The following is a 20566-nucleotide window of genomic DNA, read 5'->3' as shown; positions in this document are numbered from 1 at the left end:
GAGAAGATCTCATAGAATGAGCGGATGATTTACAGATGGAGCAGCTGAATGAATAGAAGCGGCGTCATGAGCCTCTTCTTCTTCAATGGCAGCTTGAATTGATGATTTAATTGATCCTACGTCTTCTTCGTGTTCTTGATTATGAACTGATTTTGGAGTTGATTTAATTGATGCAGTGTCACTTTTAGATTCTTCATTATGTTCTTCCTTTATCTCTTCTTTTTTAGCCTCCTCTATTGGGGCCCCAATTCATTTGGCCTTGTCATCATCTTTGGTACGATCATGAACCAATTTGAACAGATCAATTGTTCTAAAAGCGGTTTGAACGTGACCCCAAACTTGAGTAGCAACTGGGTTATTAATTGTTGAAACAACAGAACCAATTTGAGCACCAATATGTTCAAAATATTTTCTAGTAAATGGAGAAACTTCACTTCTTTTCTTCAAGAAGATAAGGAAAACCAAAAATGGAGTCAATGATCTCTTTCTAAAAGTAATCATTCTAAGGAATAACCAAATAAGAATCAACAATTCAATACCACAAGCAATTTGAATTGAAGCAAGATTATTTTTGTTGATAAATGCAGTGATATGTTTAGAAACTGGGTTATGTTCCAAACCAGCAATTGGCAACAAATGAGTGTTAGCATAATTTAAAACATGGAAAGTTGAAAAGATAACAAAAGGAACCAAAGTAATCCAAGAATAACATCTTAAAGCAATTAAAAATGAAGCCAATAAGAAATAATGGAAATTATCATCTTTAATTAAAAGTGGAACTTTGAATCCATGTTTTTGAACAAATTGAACAAGTAAAATACCAAATGAAATAATGGCACCAAGTAAAGAAACTAAATACCAAATCCATCCTAAATCTGGTAAAACTTTGAAATATGATAAAGTGTATATGAAAAAACCCAATAATGTAAGTACATTACCTACAAACCAAGCAAATTGTAAAGATTGAACAGTTTTAAGTAATTTCTCTTGATTGAAATCTATCTTAAACTTAGATCCTGCTGCTGCAGCTGCTTTCTTATCGTCAGACATGACTAACTAGGAATTGAATTGAAATTAACAGTTGAATAAAGAAAAAAGTAAAATCAATAACAACAACAACAAAATTTTATCCTTGTCTCTTTGACTAAATAATGTGTAACTGAATGAGGAGAGGTAAAAGGAAGAAAAAAAAATTATCACAGACGAAGAAAGAGAGAGAGAGAATGTTCTCTTTTTTTTTTTAGTTTTGCTGTCTCAAACTGTGAGAATTTCATACTAGAATTTCATGTTCACTGATATCTTAACAACCAGCAATTATGCAAAACCTGTAGAGTCAAATAAAGAAATGTTATGCATATTCTACAGTAACAAAAACTATCAAAGAAGATGAATTTTATTTTTTCATTAGCATTCTACTGGGAAAATCATAATCATTTACTATCAATCGTACAATTAACTACAGTTAATTCGTCGTATGGTTTTTATTTATTTGCAACCTTATCATCATCATCATCATCATCACCACCACCACCAGCAATGGCATTAGAATAATTAACAAAAACCGATGTACTTTGTTAGTTGTCTTGTGATTTAGTAAATATCGTTCGACTATTTAAACCCATCTACTTACCCCTTAATCAATTGTTTATTATTTTTATTATTTATTTTTCTCTTGCTTTTCTAGGTTGCTTTCTTTTTTTTTAATCTTTCGTGGGATTATTACAACGAGGACCCCTACTTTCGATTATTTCAACCGGTTACTCTTTTCGTTACAGTACCCGCTCGCGTGGTCTTGGGTCGCGTGAATATGCAATTCGTTTTTCTTGCTCAAATTTAATTCTCGACAGTACTTTTCTATTCCCCCACGAGATATCAAGTCCATCACCGCCTATAATTACAAAAAAAAAACTTTCAATTATTTCAGTTTTGTCAAAAATTAAATTAAAGAAGTAAATAAGAAAATACAAGCTAATAATAATAATAAAAATAAAAGAGAGGAGTGCAATTATACAACTCTTTATAATATAAATCTCAATAGTAAACTTTCAATTATTATACATCCCCCTCTCTAACGCAAGAATCCTTTACGACTCTTTTGTGGAGCTGGAGCAGCAGGTGGTTCATGTGGTAACATCTTTTGTTTTTCCAATTGAGCCTTCTTTTCTTCCAATAATTTGATTTGTTTTGTTAATTTATCCTTCATCTCTTTATGTCTAGCAAATAAATCAGCTTCAGATCTTTGTAATTTCTTTTCCTTTTCACTTACTTTTTGTTGGAAAACCAGTTTCATTTCAGCTTCCATCTTGGCTAATTTAGCTTCATGTAAAGCTCTTTCTTCTTCTTGTTTAGCAGCTGGATCAAATTCTCTAAACACACTGTTATCTTGTTCAATACCCATTCTCTTCAATTTATCAGTTCTGTAATTTTCATAATGAACATTAGCAGTATGTTCTTTCAATTCTTCTAAAAAGTTTCTAATCAATAATTGACGTAATCTAACAAAATCATTGTGTTTTTCATTATCAACTTCAATAATACCCCATGGGTATTTTCTACCTCTAACAATTCTACCATCGGCGGTTTGAACTTCGTTGGTTGAACCAACTACGGCAAATGGAAAACTATCTATGATCAGTTTGGTATCGGCAGATTCTTCTTCATCATAACCATAATCAGTTGGTTTGAAAATCTTGATTCCTTGATAAGTAATATCGGCTAATATTCTATGCTTAAATTCTAAAATTTCTTCATCAGTCAAAGTATCGGATTTGGCAATAACTGGAATCAAATTAACCTTTTCGTGAACTTGTTTCATCAAAGCAATATCCAAGGCTTTCAAAGAATGACCAGTTGGTTCAATAAAATAAAGGAAAGCATGGACCCTATTGTCAACAACTGTAGTTCTATTGATTCTTGATTCGGCTTCTAAATAGGAATCAAATCTACTATTGATTTCGTCAACAATTGGTTTCCATGATTCCACATTATTGATGGATTCACCGAAACCTGGAGCAGTAATAACACTAATGTTCAATTTGACACCATCTTCTTCAATTTCAGCTTGAGTCGACTTGATTTTAACCGAACTGTCTCCTTCTTCTTCTTCGGCTTCTTCAAATTCATCAGACTCAGGAAGATTCAGGTTAATGATTTCACGATTGAATAAAGTGTTGATCAAAGTAGCTTTACCTAAACCACTTTCACCAATGGCCATGATGTTTAAACTAAATCCTCTTCTAACGGATTTTCTGTGCCATTGCTTAGGCAAGTTGGCAAAACCAACATAACCATTTAAAACTTTTTTGATGATTTTTATATCTTGAGGAATAGCTGCTGGTGATTCAACTAAAATCATAAGTTAGTATATAGATCAATAATATAATTATTATGGGATTACTTTCTTGATGTTATTTATACATACGTGTATTCATACTTCTATTTTGTAGTTAATTCTGGTATGTGTATGTGTATGTTTTGATTTTAATTCAACTGTTAGGTGACTTTTTTTTTCTCTCTTTTTTTTATATATATTTTGATTTTGACGACCAAACTTTTTTTTCTTCTTTCTCCTAATTGACGTGTAATAACGGGAAACGAATAATAAATGAAACAAAAATTTAGGAGAACAACTATTATCTGTAAATAATCAACAAGATTCTAATGAACTTATGATCTCTTTCGTATGATTCTGTTGATAAATAGAAAAGAAAAATAGATTATGTTTTGGAGGAAAAGAAAAAAAAAGGGTTTCAAGTAAATTCCTGCTGTATAGAAAAATTTTCCTTTCGTGTTTGTTATTGTTGGAAATCCTCAAGTTGTGTTTTTATTTTTTTTATTAGTGAGGCCGAAAAAAAAAAAAATAAAAAATATGACAACAACAGCCAGATGGTTATGAAAGGCGTGTTAAAATTTCAAGAATTCATTTTTGAAACAATTTTCACGACCGCGTCACTAAAACTATTTACCCCTGGATCTCAAATATTACCGGTCTGTGTCACGTGATCAGTTTAATAAAATATACAATTTTAACACACAGGGTGAATTTTTAAGGCAATAAGAGTATCACCATTCGATTTATTGAGTTCATATTACCTATATGGGAGGTGTTTCAAGTTCTTAAAAATTTTTTTAAGACAGAGTATCTGTATATTTGTGCTTCGCAAAGTTGTGAGACCAATATATACTTATTATAGATCAGTATATTTGATGGATAACAGTATTATTTGTATTATATGGTATATTAGTACACTCATGGTGAGTTTGGGGATGTAAAACATGACGTATAAGAACTTACAAACAATAATTAAATTTGTCAACAATCTTGATATTAATCTTACTTGTTATTTACTCTCATAATTTTACGAAATCCTTACAAAAAGTAAAATTGAAAAAAAAAAAACCACACTTTGTACAATTTATAATACTTTGATATCACAAGTAAAAACATCTATATATTACAGTTTTTGTTCTTGTTTCAATTGATCTAATAAGAATGATAATCCCAATTTAGCAAATTCCGCCATATTCTCACTTCTATCGGTGATTCCGGTATGAAAACTTGAACAAGCATCACCATTTGGACCTGTAAATCCTATATAAACAGTACCAACGCCTAAATTTGTGTCTTTTTCATCATTTTCTTCATCATCTTTGGAATCTCCATTTCTTAAATGTAAATCAGTTGAAGGACCAGCAAATCCTGTTTCTGATAATACATAAGTTGAACCTAATTCGTATTTGGTAGTTCTTGCTAATTTTAAAGCCACTTGCTCACTTGGACCCATGTAATTACTAACTTCTGTATCTGACCAACCTGAAAGTTTCAATCTAGTTCTTAAAGAATATAATAATTTTCCACCAATATAAAAATCAGATGCTCCTGGCACTGATACTAAATACGCTGAGATTAAACCACCACATGCTGCTTCGGATATAGATAAAGTTTGATTTCTAGATCTTAATATTGTTGCTATTTCTTGAACTATTATTGATATATCTTCCGGTGGGAAAGCCATTGTGTATGTATTGGTAGTTTTGATATGGACTTTGAATGAAAAATAGAATGATTTCTTTGGTAGTGTGTAGTATCCAATATTTTCAGATTTTTTTTTTTTTGTTCTCTACTTTTCTTCCAACTTGATGGAGAGAGCGAGCGAGAGAGAGAGAGATTAAATAGTGGCGAAACTACAGAACCATTTACAAATTGTAATTCAATCAACGTTCATTAGAATATTATAAACTACATTATAAATGGCATCATCCAAATCTTTAAAATTCCATGCTGGGAAAATCCAATATGATGAAGAAACCAATCGTTGCACACCATTGCAACATAAAGGAGTTATATCAATAAAACCAAGTGCTGAAGAACCAGATTTCTTAGACTTTACTTGGACTCCTAAACAAGATCAAACTCAAGCAACTACTGGAACTATAGAAAGAGATGAATTTTTGTTAATACCTGGGGATGTAACTGTTAAACATATCAAATCTTGTAATACTGGACGTGTATTTGCCTTGACATTTTTGAGTTCTGGAGCTAAATATTTATATTGGTTACAAGATGTTGGAGATATAGATAATTTGGATAAATTGACTGAAAAGGACCAAAAGATAATTCAAGATATCAATGAATTGATAAGCATTAATGAAGAAGAAGAGGAAGAAGAAATTGAACAAGAAGTGGTTAAAAAGGAGGAAGAACCAGTTAAAGTGTAAGTATAAACTTTGTTTTAAAGCTATTGTAAATATACAAGCATGTATTGAATTTACTATTTATTTGTTAGTTTGAATTGTAGTTACTAACTTTTATTTTTTTGTATTATTTCTAGTGAACCTGAATTTAAGTTCCCAATTAGATCGATATCTTCAGTTTTAGATATCGAATCCATTAATTCTCATCTTGACAAGTTATCCATTGAGCAATTGAAAGAACTTTATGGAGAATATCTTCCGCCATCAATTGCTGCTAATCCAACTAAAGAAGAGATGATGCGTGCTATAAGAAGTGGGTTTTTCCAACAATGTGAACAAGAATTGAGTAGACTGTTGAACAGTAATGCTGCGGCAGGATATTTAATGTCACAAACATTGAAATATGATTATAAAGGTGATGGTGTAGATGGGTTCTTAGGTGGTATTAGAGACTTGGCTAAAAAAGAGCAAGACAATGATAAAGATGAAGAAATGAAATGAATTTGAAACAAGTAGACTGAATTGATAGTTTGCTTTTTTTTGTTCTGACGTCATGTATGAATTTGAAATTATCAATTGTTTCCCCCCACTCGACTGGTATGTAGAGATTGTAAAATAATTATATAAAAAAAAAATTTACAGTATATAAATAGTTTTAGATATTTCCGATTGAAATACTCAATGAAATGACAGTTGACTAAGCATTAAAGAATGGATAAGATAGCTATATACACATAACCAGAGAACCAACAGGAAGATTCCGTTGAAGTAACTGAATCCGCAAGGGAAAAACTCGAAAATTTAATTGACAACCTGCCTCATTCAGGAACAGAATTACCTCTGTATGAAGACCTTAAGAATAGAAATTTAGATTTTCAAGGTATTGAAATACCTGAAGATAAAATACCTATAGATGGTCAGTTTTCAACTAAAGAAGTACAAGAAATGGTTAAAGTTGCTCAAGATAATGGGATGTTGAAAGATGATGTTACTGTGACATTAGTAGAGAAAAAAACAATTGGTGATAAAGTGGTGATATCTGATCCAAAAGCAACCACCAAATAAAACCACATAATATATATAGGTAACTACAGTTATATTAAAATAAGTTTTAAAATTTTAAAGAAAAACGTGTTAAAATTAATACTATACAATAAAAGATACGAACTAAAAGGATATAAACAAATATTTTTTTTATGTTAAAAATATTATCATTATAATGAAAAACCCCAAAAATTTGTAGTCATGTTTAACCACCGAAACCATACAAGGTTCTACCTTGTCTCTTCAAAGCGTAAACGACATCCAAAGAAGTAACGGTCTTTCTTTTAGCGTGTTCGGTATAAGTAACAGCATCTCTGATAACATTTTCCAAAAATTGTTTCAAGACAACTCTGACTTCTTCATAGATTAAAGCAGAAATACGTTTAACACCACCTCTTCTAGCTAATCTTCTAATAGCTGGTTTAGTAATACCTTGAATGTTATCTCTCAAAATCTTTCTGTGACGTTTAGCACCACCTTTTCCTAAACCTTTACCACCTTTTCCTCTACCAGTACCAGACATTGTTATATATGATTTATGTGTTAATAATTAATTGATAAGTGATTATAAAAAAATCAAAAAATTGTTTATCATAACAAAAACCTCAAACCAAAAAAAAGAAAGAGGGAAATGAGTCGACCTATTTATTTAATTTTGCCCTCCTTGTTTTTTTTTTCTTTTAGTTGTCTGGTTAATTGTGTGATCAAAGATTAAAAATAAAAGAGTCGTGTAAATGGGGACACAAATAGCAGAAGAGTAACAAGAGAGAGACAGGAGAGAGAGAGAGAAAGAGTAACCACAAGAAGAGTAACAAGAAGAACAGCAGCAAGAGAGAAACTTGAAACTGGGCACCAACTAAAACAACCACAGGAGAGAGAACATTTTGTGCGAATGTTAGAAAAGAAAAAAAAAAATCACGCGCGCGCCATCACAGGACAGGACAAGAGAGAGAGAGAGAACAAAAGTTGTCTTTTCTTCGCGACAAAAGAACAATTAATCTCTCGCGGCACCTCCGCTCCACTCTGTGTGGTACAGGACTCTCGTGCGCGCCTGTAAAAAAGGACAATCTTTGTTCTCCTGTAAATCTCAGTCCGTTCCTTTCTTTTACTTTTCTCTTCTCTTGTCTCTCTCTCTCTTGCTTTGAGATTATACACCACAAAATTCAAAAAAATTTCCAATATCCACAATAACAATAATGAAATCAAAACAAAAACTCAATGCAATCCACATGACACGTTAGAAATTCTTTAAAGTATTTAAAAATACTCCAATTTCTCATTCTATCATTAAATTTTATTTTTCCTTTTTCCTTTTTTTTTGTATAATCATTACATATTAATAACCAAAAATGGCTAGAACTAAACAAACTGCTAGAAAATCTACCGGTGGTAAAGCACCAAGAAAACAATTAGCTTCCAAAGCTGCTAGAAAATCCGCCCCATCTACTGGTGGTGTCAAGAAACCACACAGATATAAGCCAGGTACCGTTGCCTTGAGAGAAATTAGAAGATTCCAAAAATCTACTGAATTGTTAATTAGAAAATTACCATTCCAAAGATTGGTTAGAGAAATTGCTCAAGATTTCAAAACTGATTTGAGATTCCAATCTTCCGCTATTGGTGCTTTACAAGAAGCTGTTGAAGCTTACTTGGTTGGTTTATTCGAAGATACTAACTTGTGTGCTATCCACGCCAAGAGAGTTACCATCCAAAAGAAAGATATGCAATTAGCTAGAAGATTGAGAGGTGAAAGATCTTAGAGGTTAAGGGTTGAGGCAATATTGATTTTTAATTCTTTTGTATTATTTAGGTATCTTATATTTTTATTATTTCTTTTTATATAAGTAATGTATTTTAGTTGAGATTTTTTTGATGTTTGAATTTATTTTGAAGTTTTATAATTGTAGATTCATATTTGCTTGAGTAGGCGCTACCAAGGAACTATCAAACACTCACTCACTCACTCACTCACTCACTCACTCACAAACACATTACTATTATTGCTAGAAAAACACTCTTTAACATTAACAGTAAAAAAACAGACAAACAAACAAAACTACATACACTATGAATTAGAATGGCCAATTAGTTGGTTCTTTTGAATAATCCAATCCTCTCTCTTCTTGTTCTTTAGCTTTTTGTTCCAAGAATGGAATTAATACTTTTTCAAATGTATGGAATCCTTTATATTCACGAATATCTGGAGTCCAACTTAAAAGACCATCCAATAATCTTTTTGGAACATAATCTTCTTCAACTAGTTTTACAATTGGAATAAAATAAGTTCTAACAGTAAAACAAAGAGCACCACTAATTGGTAATCTTCTTAAACTTTGTCTTTCACTTCTGAAATAAACTTCATTAATATCAGTAGCTTCTTTAGCAATTCTCCAACCAATTTCACCATCATCTTCATCACCAATAGAATGAGACCAATCTAATCTACCATCAGTTTGAATAAAATAATTATTACGAACAACAGGTGAATCAACTTCAATTCTACGGAAAAGTTTATTCATACCAGTTTTTAATTGTTTTTCATATTGTGGTACTCCACTAGTAACATGAATATCATCTAATTTTAACCCAACTTTTTCACGAAGTCTCCAAAATCCAGCAAGTGTAGAACATCCACCTTCAAGATAATAAGCACCATCTTCTTTTTCAACCATAATTATAATATCATCTTGAATCAATTTAGCAGCTGATAAAATTGGATTTAAACTACTATCATTCAAATTAAATTTTTCACCAGTTGATAAAATTTCCATAATTCTATTTTCATATTTAAACATTGATGGATATCTTTGAGGTAAATAATTACATAATTCTTCTAAAATTTCCCAAGCTGCAGTAACTGTTAAAGCATTTAAATGCCATGCTTTATCACCTCTTTCTTCAATTCTTTTTAATTTTAAATTATGAAAATATTCCCATTCATTATCAAGTTCAATCCATGAATCAGATTCCATTCCTCTAATTCCCATAGTAACAAAATATTTATGTTTAAATGCACGATATGGAATTGGTTTTGTTGTTTTTAAATCAAATCCTGGATATGGTGCTACTTTAGGATATTTGAAATTATAATCTGGTTTCCAAAATCCAAATGGTCTTTCAGATGCTTTATAATCAGTTAATATTGGATGAGTTTTCTTTTCTGATAATGTTAATTTACCATTGGAAGATGATTTAAGATCAGATTGTTTTTTGGAATATGCATAATATGCTGCTAATACAATAATAGGTATAGAAAAGATAGCAAAGTTATCTAATGACATTATAGTTGATTCAATTGGTTGTGGAACCATATCCTTAGTGAAGTTATTCATGATTGATATACAGAAGAAAGACAAATAATAATAATAATAATAATAATAAAAGAACAACAAGAAATATTATCAGGAATATCTATTAAACTTTATATAAATGGTTTTTTTTTTTTGGCTGTTGTCTATATAGTCCTTTAGGGGTTTATGTAAATGAATCTTATCAATATTGTTCCTATTCGCATTTCGTAAATTTAATCTGTTTTGGGATAAAATTTGCATCCCACTTAATGTCGCAGAAAATACAGGAAATCCAATCCTTGGCTAACCCCAATATCCATCCATCAATCAATCAATCATCAATTAACTCCCCATCACCAAATAAGGAAATTGATTACGCGGGAGGTAAAAATCCAGCAAATAATACTGTTTGAATCAAACTCCACATTATTGAATAATAAATAACATATTTAACCCAATATTTTTTCTTTACCAAATTGTCCGCTAATGTCCAATAAATCAAAGGTGAAAAACTTGTAATTCTATTCAAAATTTGAATATTCCAAAAGAAAATCCCTCCTATTAAAGTTAATCCATTGATTATTATAATAGGTAATAATTTTCTATATTTAGGCAAATATTGAATCATGTAGATAATTGAATAAATATTAAAAGATAAAACAGGTAAAACTAATAAAAAATTAGGAATATTGTTTATAGTCCAATATTTCAAAAATCCAACATTCCAATAATGATCTTGTGCATATTGAAATAAACTTGGAAACATTTTATTACACCATTCACCTCTATTAGGACAAAATTTCATATAATGGTATAAATTTGTACCTAAAAATGTGAAAAATAACAATGATCCAGTTATTAATGAATAAACAATTTCAATTATACCTTGTTTTCTATTTCTTTTCATATTTTGTAAGAAATGATATAAATCTAAAAGATATAATATTCCAAGAAACAAACTATTAGCTCTAACTGTAAATCCAATTGAACAAATTATTCCACTTAAAACATATAATGATTTACTTCTTATAGATTTATTACTAAATTGTTTAACATCATTGAAATTAATAGCTTTAAAATAAATAAAAATCGTCAATAATATTAATAAATTACTGAAATTTTCAGAATAATTCGTAGTTAAAAATATTCCAGCTGGTGAAATAATCATTAATAAACTACTATAATAACTTAATTTCCCATTTCCATTTCCATTCCCATAAATTTCATTAGTTAAATAATATAATATAATCAATGATATAAAATGAAATATATTGGATAATAAAACACTTAATAATTGAAATCTATAATAATTAATATCTTTATTTTGACCAAATATTTTGATAAATTTAATCCATCCTGGACAAAATACAAATTGATGTTCAAAACGAATAGGATTTATAAATAAATCATTAAAATAAACTGAATCCCAAACAATAAGTTTATTTAATATATTTGTGATTATTGAATTATATGATGAACTACTTAAATTATTAATTATTATTTGTGATGATGTATCAAATTGACATGGTGTGAAATATACAAGAATTAATTGAATCCCTTTAAATAAAACAAATAATCTTAGTAGTTTCCCAAACAAGTTCATACTTCTGTGTTGACAATGTTGAACCTATATGAAGTTGATGACGATCTATATGATTTCGTGAAAGAAAAATTTTGAAAAAAAAAAAAAAAAAAATAAAAATCCATACAAACAAAACAGACGAGTTGATGCGAAAATCATGATTCTTCCAGACTTACATAATCAGGTACAAATTATCACGATTCATAAAAAAAAAATTGTTTCTCTTATTTATTTTTTTAACATTTCTATATATATATATAATCAAAGTTGATGGTATACTTACCAGTAAATTCTATACTCTATTACTTTCTACCGAATTGTGCGCTGAAAGCAGAAATGATACCTTCAACAGAACCTGGGTTTTGTAAAGTAGTAATGTCACCCAATTGATCAGCTTCATTGGAACTGACTTTTCTTAAAATTCTTCTCATAATCTTACCTGATCTAGTCTTTGGCAAGTCTTGAACCAAGATAACAGATTTTGGAGCAGCAAATGGACCAATTTCTTTTCTAACCAAAAGAATCAATTCTTTTCTTAAAGCATCTTCATCTGGAACATCACCGGTTTTCAAGGCAACATAGGCAACAACAGCTTGACCAGTAAGATCATCATTGATACCAACAACAGCTGATTCACCAACTCTTGGATCTTCAATCAAAGCAGATTCAATTTCAGCAGTAGATAATCTGTGACCGGAAACATTAACAACATCATCAACTCTACCTCTGATCCAGTAGTAACCATCATTATCTCTGGCAGCACCATCACCAGTGAAATAGTAGCCTGGGTATGGGTTCATGTAGGTATCCATATATTTGACGTGGTTGTTGAAAACAGTTCTTGCCATGGATGGCCAGTGGTCTTTGACAACCAAAACACCTTCAACATCGTTACCGGTAATTTCAACACCAGAGACTGGGTCAATCAAAGCAGCATCAATACCAAAGAATGGGTAAGAAGCAGAACCTGGTTTGTTGGCAATGACACCAGCTAATGGAGCAATCAAATGAGAACCAGATTCAGTTTGCCAGTATGTATCGGAAATATGACATTGGTCTTTACCGACAAATTCATTGTACCATTCCCAAATATCTGGGGAAATTGGTTCACCAACAGAACCCAAAGTTCTCAAAGAACTCAAGTCGTATTTGGCAATTTCTTGTTCACCAGCTTTACGCAATAATCTTAAAGCAGTTGGAGCAACATAGAAATGGGTGGCCTTGTGTTTTTCAACAATTTGCCAGAATCTACCGTAATCTGGGTAAGCTGGAGTACCTTCAAAAACAACAGATGGAACACCCAATAACAATGGACCATACAAAGCATAGGTGTGACCAGTAATCCAACCGACATCACCAGCAGTGAAGAAGATATCTTCTGGGTGGACATCAAAGATGTATTTGGTGGTAAGGGCAGCACCCAACAAGTAACCAGCAGTTGAGTGGACAACACCCTTTGGAGTACCAGTAGAACCAGAAGTATACAACAAGAATAATGGATCTTCTGAATCAACAGCAACTGGTGGGAAGTAACCAGAGAATTTGGCAGTTTCTTCATCCCAGTAGTAATCTCTACCTTCAACCAATTTGATATCTGGGTTACCAGTTCTTCTGTGGACCAAAACTTTTTGGACAGTTGGACATTGTTTCAAAGCTTCATCACACAATTTCTTGATGTTGGTAGTTCTACCACCTCTTCTACCTTCATCACAAGTAATAAGAGCTTTACAGCTGGCATCATTGACTCTGTCTTTAATAGAACCAGAAGAGAAACCAGCAAAAATAACAGAATGGGCAGCACCCAATCTAGCAATAGCCAACATAGCAATGAGAGCTTGAGCATTCATTGGCAAGTAGACAGCAACAGTGTCACCTTTTCTAACACCCCAAGAGTGCAAGACACCAGCAACTTTAGAAACTTCTCTTAATAAATCACCATAAGTTAAAATGTAAGAATCTTTTTCTTCATCAGCTTCGTAGATAATGGCTGGTTTGTTTGGGTTAGCCAAAGCGTGTCTATCAACACAATTGTAAGAAGCATTCAATTTACCACCCAAGAACCAAGCAGCATCACCGTTTTTAAGGGTACCTGACTTGACAGTATGGAAATCACTATCCCAAGACAACAATTCTTTGGCCAATGGACCAAAGAAACCTTGAGGATCTTTTATGGATTGTTCATACATTTTCTTGTATTCTTCAGTATCTTGAATATGTCCTTTGTTTGGTTGTCTTTGGAAGAATTCCTTTGGAGTTTCTCTTAATTGAACCCCATTGGCTTCGTGGACAACCTTATGATTGTTGGATTCTGTAGTCATGGCGGAAGGAGTCACTTGATTAAAAGAATGTGTTAGTAACAAAAAAGAACAACTGGTATCAGTAGTTATATAGAATGAAAGAAAGAATAGTTTGGGGCCACTTCAATTAAAGCTTGTGCTATTGGTTGATTAGACTCGACTGTGGTTGTAAAAAAAAAAAAATAAAAACACAATTTGGTGATCCTTTTTTTTTTTCCAAATTTAATTTATTCTACTTTGTTTGTTTCTTTCTTCTTCTTCTTCCTATTGAAAAATTTTCCTGTGTAGTAAAAATAACTTGTGAGTTACTTTGATTTCTTTTTTTTTTTTTCAGTCAGTCAGTCAATCAAATTTTTTTTTTTTTCATCTAAGGCTTCCCCTCTTTTGAAATTCCAACTTTGCAACCGGCCAATTGGTTGTCAAATGTCATCACGATCTGGATCGATTCAATTGAATCAATTGCATTGATCTTGACTAAATCGACAATGTTTTGGAGTTGCCTAAGTATTAAAACACCAGGGGTTTAACAACTATCAGGGATCTCAAAACGGTTCAATTGAGCTTATTCATTGATTGGGAATAACTATCAATTTGGAAATTCTCCTTTATTTAGTGTTATCTTTCAACGACGATAATGAAAAAAAAGCCTGAAAATTTTTTGTTGGGTGTGGTACCACTCAACCGATTTCACTATTTATCGGAGTTTTTTCCCGTCTCTCTTTCTCCCCTATGTTGTGTGCTTGATTACGACCAAATATGGAAAAAAAAAAGCCGCAAACTTATTCTCTCTTAATTTGTTTTCTTAGTAAAAATGTAAGTAATACATACTAATTGAATATTTATATCAGGTAATTTGAGTAAATTGGAAACAAACAAAAATAAAAAAAAAAAATTAGACAAGATTGTAAATTATAAAACAAGAATTGAAAATATAAATTAATATTCTTCAAGAAGATAGATAGATAAATAAGTAAATAAATAAGTAGAAAAATATGAAATAAAATCCTTTTTCTATATAAGAGTACAAAAAGTTTATAAAAAAAGGGAACTTTCTTTTTACAGGATCGAAAATTGTTGGGTGAAAAACTTGAATCCTTTTATACCCAGATATTTACTATTGGTTAGCGTCCCCCCAGAGAATTCGCGCCTGAATAATAAATTATATTTTTTTGTTGAGATTTTTCTTTTTCTTCTTCTTCTTCAAACTCTAACTCCAGAATTCGCTCGCGCGTACCGGCGAGAATTTACAGTAACCTGTTTAATTAATTAATTCATACATATTTCTTGGATTGAATCACACGACTCACTCATGCCCCACCTATGAAATATAACGGTTCACGAACATTTACGTAATCAACCAAAGTTCCTCTCTTTCACACACACACACACACAGACTTCCATAGTATACTTTTTCTTTCACTTATAGTTATTTCAAAGAATAACTATTGAATACAACAGCATATTAACAAATACTTTGATTGAGTCACTCCGGAGTCAAAGTAATATTTTTAGTTTAGTCACCCTATTATTATTCAACTTCCGTAAACCCATTGCATACATTATTCAAAATTACATTAGCTAATTATTCAAAAAAACTCCGGTGATTAGAAAATTATTTTTCTTTTTTTTTTTTTCTTCTGCTTCTATTCATTATCGTCCAATAAGAGAAACTCCATAAGGGAGAGAGAAAGAAAAAAAAAAAAAAGAAACGCAATATAATGAAAATCTGGGGTAAAAGGAAGTTCAATCTATACCGATTATAACTCCTTTGAAAATTTCCTAATTTGGTGATTTTTTTTTATTTGTATAAACGTATTATACACCAAAAGTCATATATTCCTTAGTAATACGTAATCTTACATAGGATATCGTCATCCGGAGAACAATAGTTTATGGGTTCGGAGTTTTTTCTTTTTATTGTTCAATTTCATTGCTCCTATTTCTTTATTTTTATTTTTACTGTAACTATTTCCACGGAAAGTAATTTACACATTCTACACCTATACTCTCCACAATTTAGCCTGAGAATTTACTTGGATTTACTCCTCCCCCTTACTTTAACTCACTGCAGTTTACATTGCATGGTACCGTACCAAGAGTTAGCGATAAATCAAACAATTTTCTACATCAAAAAAGTCAAATTCTATATCATTATTTATATCTATTATTTTGTTTTTGTCTAAGAAAAAAAATAATTATCTAATATACAAAAGAACGTCATTACATTTAATCAACTTCTTCAACAGTTGGACCATCGTTAGCTGGTTCTGGAGCAGAACCTGGGAATCCACCTGGAGCAGCACCAGCAGCACCAGAAGGAGTAGCACCAGCTTGGTAAGCTTTAGTCATAACTGGGTTAGCTTTACCTTCCAATTCTTTTTGTTTGTCAGAGAATTCTTCTTCAGTGGCAGTTTGGTTGGAATCTAACCAAGAAATAACTTCATCAGCAGCCTTGGTAACTTCTTCAATTTCAGAAGCTTCCAATTTAGATTTGAATTGTTCTTCACCCAAGGTGCTCTTCAAAGAGTAAGCATAGGTTTCCAATTGGTTCTTAGCTTGAACTCTAGCAGCTTCCTTTTCATCTTCTTCCTTGAATTTTTCAGCTTCACTGACCATCTTTTCGATATCTTCTTTAGATAATCTACCTTTATCGTTGGTAATGGTAATCTTTTGACTCTTACCGGTACCCTTTTCCAAAGCAGAAACATTCAAGATACCATTGGCATCAATATCGAAAGTAACTTCGATTTGTGGAACACCTCTTGGAGCTGGTGGAATACCAGACAATTCGAATTTACCCAACAAGTTGTTGTCTTTAGTTTGAGCTCTTTCACCTTCAAAGACTTGAATCAAGACACCTGGTTGGTTATCAGCATAAGTGGAGAAGGTTTCGGATTTCTTGGTTGGAATGGTGGAGTTTCTTGGAATCAATTTGGTCATGATACCACCAGCAGTTTCAATACCCAAAGATAATGGAGCAACATCCAACAACAACAAGTCTTGAGTCTTAGAAGAAGTGTCACCAGACAAAATAGCAGCTTGGACAGCAGCACCATAAGCAACAGCTTCATCTGGGTTAATAGATCTGTTTGGTTCTTTACCGTTGAAGAAGTCAGAAACCAATTTTTGGACCTTTGGAATTCTAGTAGAACCACCAACCAAAACAATTTCGTGGACTTGAGCTTTGTCAATCTTAGCATCTTTCAAAACTTTTTCAACTGGGTCCAAAGTGGATCTGAACAAGTCAGCACACAATTCTTCGAATCTAGCTCTGGTAATAGAAGTGTAGAAGTCAATACCTTCGTACAAGGAATCAATTTCAATAGAAGTTTGAGCAGAAGAAGACAAGGTTCTCTTAGCTCTTTCACAAGCAGTTCTCAATCTTCTCAAAGCTCTTTGGTTGGTAGAGATATCCTTCTTGTTCTTTCTCTTGAATTCTTGGATGAAAAAGTTAACCAATCTGTTATCGAAATCTTCACCACCCAAGTGAGTATCACCAGCAGTAGCTTTAACTTCAAAGATACCATCTTCAATGGACAACAAGGAGACATCGAAAGTACCACCACCCAAATCGAAAATCAAAACATTCTTTTCTTCTTCGGATTTCTTGTCCAAACCGTAAGCAATGGCAGCAGCGGTTGGTTCGTTAATAATTCTCATAACGTTCAAACCAGCAATCAAACCAGCATCTTTGGTAGCTTGTCTTTGAGAATCGTTAAAGTAAGCTGGGACAGTGACAACAGCATCTTTGACAGTAGTACCCAAGTAACCTTCAGCGGTTTCCTTCATCTTACCCAAGATCATAGAAGAGATTTCTTCTGGAGTGAAGACTTTGGTTTCACCTTTGTATTCAACTTCAATGTTTGGTTTACCACCTTTGTCAACAACTTTGAATGGGAAGTGTTTAACATCAGTTTGGACTTCTGGGTCGTTGAATTTTCTACCAATCAAACGTTTGGCATCGAAAACAGTGTTAGCTGGGTTCATAGCAGCTTGATTCTTAGCAGCATCACCAATCAATCTTTCAGTATCAGTGAAAGCGACAAAGGATGGAGTAGTTCTGTTACCTTGGTCATTGGCAATAATTTCAACTCTATCGTTAGCGAAATGAGCGACACAGGAGTAGGTAGTACCTAAATCAATACCAACAGCTTTAGACATTATAATAAATTAATCAATTGTTAGTTAATTAAAACAAAAAAACAAGAAGAAGAAGAAGAAGAAAAGGAAAAGAAAGAAATAAAATGAAAAATTTTTAAATCTAAAGGAATTGATTGAAATTTTATAATTTTTTTTTGGGAAATTTGATTACTTGTCGAGAAATTCCAATCGTTGCAAAATTTTTCATAATAATCTAAATCTTTGGTCTAGCGTGGAACATTTTAGAAGGTTGTAGAACTTTTTTTTTTTCTTCTTCTTCTTCTTCTCTCTCTCTCTCTCTCATACACATCAAATCGTACACACAGTGTGAAATTTTTCTCATTTCAGTTTTTGTGCTAGCAAACTCTAGAATTTGCTGGAAGCGGTAAATGTTGATGATGATTAATTATGACGACATATTAGAAATGTCGTGCAACATGATGAATGAATGATGACGACATGTTGCTTAATCATCGTTTCTGTCAGATTTGACAACCTGCTACAATTCTTACAACTATTGTATTCTTTGAATGACGTATATGTATTAGCTATGATTTCTTACTACAAACAAACTAGTAATCTATAAGTTTTTATAATCCTCTAAAGTCAAGACTTCCCCACTTCCACCAATCAACTCCTCAATGAACTTGTCATCAACGTCTCGTAAAATGACATGAATATGACTAATGGCTCTAACACTTTGTAAAGTTAACCAATTTTTGAACCATACAATTTGATCCCATGAAAGACCACCTTTTTCAACAAATGTTTTTTCAAGATATCTATGAATAATTTTTCTTGTTCTATTAGAAATATCACCATCTGGACTATTCTTATCAACAGGGATTCTTAATTTAGACCAAATACACAAATGCTTTACATTTGTATCGAAATAATATGGGAATTTATTGTATAATATTGAGATATCATCTTTATTGTAAAAAATTAAATCTTGTGGATATTCAATAGAATATTCTTGTGGTAAATCATGTTCTTGATCTCTAATATCAGATTCTTTCCAATGTAATTCATGATTCAATAGATAATCATTAACCAGTGTATTTGAATCTTTTAACCATCGTTTGAAATTATGATATTTTATAGTTTGTTCTTCTGATCTAGCAAAAATCTCAAGTTGATTGGTTTTGATAATAAATTCAATTTCTGACCATGAGAATGGTTCTTCTGATTTTATCTTGGATGGTTGTGGCATTAAATCACTATGATGTAACTGTATTTTAAATTGGGTATAATATTTTTCAAAACCTACTGGTGATGCTGGTGGTGTATTTAATTGTTGATTGGTATTTGATAAAGATTTGGTATCAGTAATTAAAGATTTGGTATTAGCAGATAAAGTCATGGTCTTTTATAAATCTGAAATTGCTTTTAATTTTTCTTTTTTTTAGTGAGACGGAGGGAAAAATAAAAAAAAAAGAAACTAAAGATTGATTGATTGTGCTGCCGATTAGTTGGATAAAGTCCGATTCAGTGCAGAGGAGCAATGAGTGAAATATAGGAAAAACAAACAAACAATCCAAGAATAAAATAACGACCGATAAAATTTGGATGTTTGAATAAGAGGTATTCATTCTGGTATTTATACAATGACCATCGCAAATACGCCAGAATTAACTTTCATGGAAAAACGTGGATCTTGTGGGTAAAGATAGAAAAGAAATACCCGCAGATTGCAAAGATATTGTTCCGCACATACAACAATGTTGCAATTTACCATACAAATTGCAAAAAACAAAAAACAAAAAAAAAAATTAGAAATCGAATAATCCGATTAACAAGTCACCAATATAGATAATGTAAAAAAAAAAAGAAATACACTCACAACGTTTTCATTGAGAGGATGTCAAACAATAAAAGACGCGTGATTTCTTTTTCATTCTGCTTTTTTTACTACATGCTTGCTGTGTAGTTGTGTATATTCAGGAAACACACCATTAAATAACAATAACCGAACCCTCCCCCCTTTATCTTCTGAGATTACAAGATAAGGTATTCCATGCTTGGAACGGCATGATTTGAATGGTCTCTTTTTCAATTGGAACCACAGGAATGTTAAACTCATGGAAAAATAACATCAATTGATTATTTATATCCTGATCAATTTCAATATTTTCTATACTAATTTGAGGAATCCATATTTCTGAACCATCAGGTATCGGTCGACACATGTCTCTAAAAGTATCTCTTATAAAACTGGGCACATAATAATGCTGATTTTGAGGTATTTTATCAAGTAATGTAGCATGATTGAAAAATTGAGATAAATTTAATAAGGCATAAATATAAAATAGATTTATTATATAATTTGATGATTGATCTATTGATATCTTGAATGTGGAGAGTGAATTATTATTTATGGTGTGTAGTAGTATGTAACAAGATCTATGTAGTTCTGATAACTTTGGTTGATAAGGCTTGACTTTACCTTCAAATGGATCTCTTTTAAACATCGATGATGGGATTTGACAATATAAGAAAAAGAGATGAGTAATATATGA

General features: G+C 31.7%; 12 protein-coding genes across 12 annotated transcripts; 2 read left to right on the top strand and 10 right to left on the bottom strand. All coding sequences in view use genetic code 12, as the record gives it.

The window, feature by feature from the left end:
* Nucleotides 1-249: 249 nt before the first annotated feature.
* Nucleotides 250-1050, bottom strand: CTRG_04737 (nucleoporin; the record flags this gene model as incomplete). Its single annotated transcript, XM_002550393.1, has 1 exon — nucleotides 250-1050. One exon carries the CDS (start codon nucleotides 1048-1050, stop codon nucleotides 250-252), a length of 801 nt encoding a protein of 266 aa, XP_002550439.1.
* A 1018-nt stretch (nucleotides 1051-2068) lies between these two features.
* Nucleotides 2069-3355, bottom strand: CDC3 (septin; the record flags this gene model as incomplete). The annotated part of the gene is made up of 1 exon (XM_002550392.1): nucleotides 2069-3355. One exon carries the CDS (start codon nucleotides 3353-3355, stop codon nucleotides 2069-2071), a length of 1287 nt encoding a protein of 428 aa, XP_002550438.1.
* Nucleotides 3356-4454: 1099 nt separating this feature from the next.
* CTRG_04735 (uncharacterized protein) lies at nucleotides 4455-5015 on the bottom strand (the record flags this gene model as incomplete). Its single annotated transcript, XM_002550391.1, has 1 exon — nucleotides 4455-5015. The coding sequence occupies one exon, from the start codon at nucleotides 5013-5015 to the stop codon at nucleotides 4455-4457; it is 561 nt and encodes a 186-aa protein (XP_002550437.1).
* A 235-nt stretch (nucleotides 5016-5250) lies between these two features.
* CTRG_04734 (proteasome regulatory particle lid subunit) lies at nucleotides 5251-5718 on the top strand (the record flags this gene model as incomplete). Its single annotated transcript, XM_002550390.1, has 1 exon — nucleotides 5251-5718. One exon carries the CDS (start codon nucleotides 5251-5253, stop codon nucleotides 5716-5718), a length of 468 nt encoding a protein of 155 aa, XP_002550436.1.
* A 1225-nt stretch (nucleotides 5719-6943) lies between these two features.
* On the bottom strand, nucleotides 6944-7261 carry HHF1 (histone; the record flags this gene model as incomplete). Its single annotated transcript, XM_002550389.1, has 1 exon — nucleotides 6944-7261. The coding sequence occupies one exon, from the start codon at nucleotides 7259-7261 to the stop codon at nucleotides 6944-6946; it is 318 nt and encodes a 105-aa protein (XP_002550435.1).
* Nucleotides 7262-8087: 826 nt separating this feature from the next.
* On the top strand, nucleotides 8088-8498 carry HHT21 (Hht21p; the record flags this gene model as incomplete). The annotated part of the gene is made up of 1 exon (XM_002550388.1): nucleotides 8088-8498. One exon carries the CDS (start codon nucleotides 8088-8090, stop codon nucleotides 8496-8498), a length of 411 nt encoding a protein of 136 aa, XP_002550434.1.
* Nucleotides 8499-8810: 312 nt separating this feature from the next.
* On the bottom strand, nucleotides 8811-10070 carry CTRG_04731 (uncharacterized protein; the record flags this gene model as incomplete). The annotated part of the gene is made up of 1 exon (XM_002550387.1): nucleotides 8811-10070. The coding sequence occupies one exon, from the start codon at nucleotides 10068-10070 to the stop codon at nucleotides 8811-8813; it is 1260 nt and encodes a 419-aa protein (XP_002550433.1).
* A 331-nt stretch (nucleotides 10071-10401) lies between these two features.
* Nucleotides 10402-11631, bottom strand: CTRG_04730 (GPI-anchor transamidase; the record flags this gene model as incomplete). Its single annotated transcript, XM_002550386.1, has 1 exon — nucleotides 10402-11631. One exon carries the CDS (start codon nucleotides 11629-11631, stop codon nucleotides 10402-10404), a length of 1230 nt encoding a protein of 409 aa, XP_002550432.1.
* A 281-nt stretch (nucleotides 11632-11912) lies between these two features.
* Nucleotides 11913-13928, bottom strand: ACS2 (acetate--CoA ligase; the record flags this gene model as incomplete). The annotated part of the gene is made up of 1 exon (XM_002550385.1): nucleotides 11913-13928. One exon carries the CDS (start codon nucleotides 13926-13928, stop codon nucleotides 11913-11915), a length of 2016 nt encoding a protein of 671 aa, XP_002550431.1.
* Nucleotides 13929-16133: 2205 nt separating this feature from the next.
* Nucleotides 16134-18068, bottom strand: SSA2 (Hsp70 family chaperone; the record flags this gene model as incomplete). The annotated part of the gene is made up of 1 exon (XM_002550384.1): nucleotides 16134-18068. The coding sequence occupies one exon, from the start codon at nucleotides 18066-18068 to the stop codon at nucleotides 16134-16136; it is 1935 nt and encodes a 644-aa protein (XP_002550430.1).
* A 559-nt stretch (nucleotides 18069-18627) lies between these two features.
* Nucleotides 18628-19410, bottom strand: GIG1 (Gig1p; the record flags this gene model as incomplete). Its single annotated transcript, XM_002550383.1, has 1 exon — nucleotides 18628-19410. One exon carries the CDS (start codon nucleotides 19408-19410, stop codon nucleotides 18628-18630), a length of 783 nt encoding a protein of 260 aa, XP_002550429.1.
* A 622-nt stretch (nucleotides 19411-20032) lies between these two features.
* CTRG_04726 (uncharacterized protein) lies at nucleotides 20033-20518 on the bottom strand (the record flags this gene model as incomplete). Its single annotated transcript, XM_002550382.1, has 1 exon — nucleotides 20033-20518. One exon carries the CDS (start codon nucleotides 20516-20518, stop codon nucleotides 20033-20035), a length of 486 nt encoding a protein of 161 aa, XP_002550428.1.
* Nucleotides 20519-20566: the final 48 nt, after the last annotated feature.

This window comes from Candida tropicalis, assembly GCF_000006335.3.
Source record: "Candida tropicalis MYA-3404 genomic scaffold supercont3.6, whole genome shotgun sequence".
Lineage (NCBI taxonomy): Eukaryota > Fungi > Ascomycota > Pichiomycetes > Serinales > Debaryomycetaceae > Candida > Candida tropicalis.
This window is presented reverse-complemented; position numbering and strand designations above follow the sequence as displayed.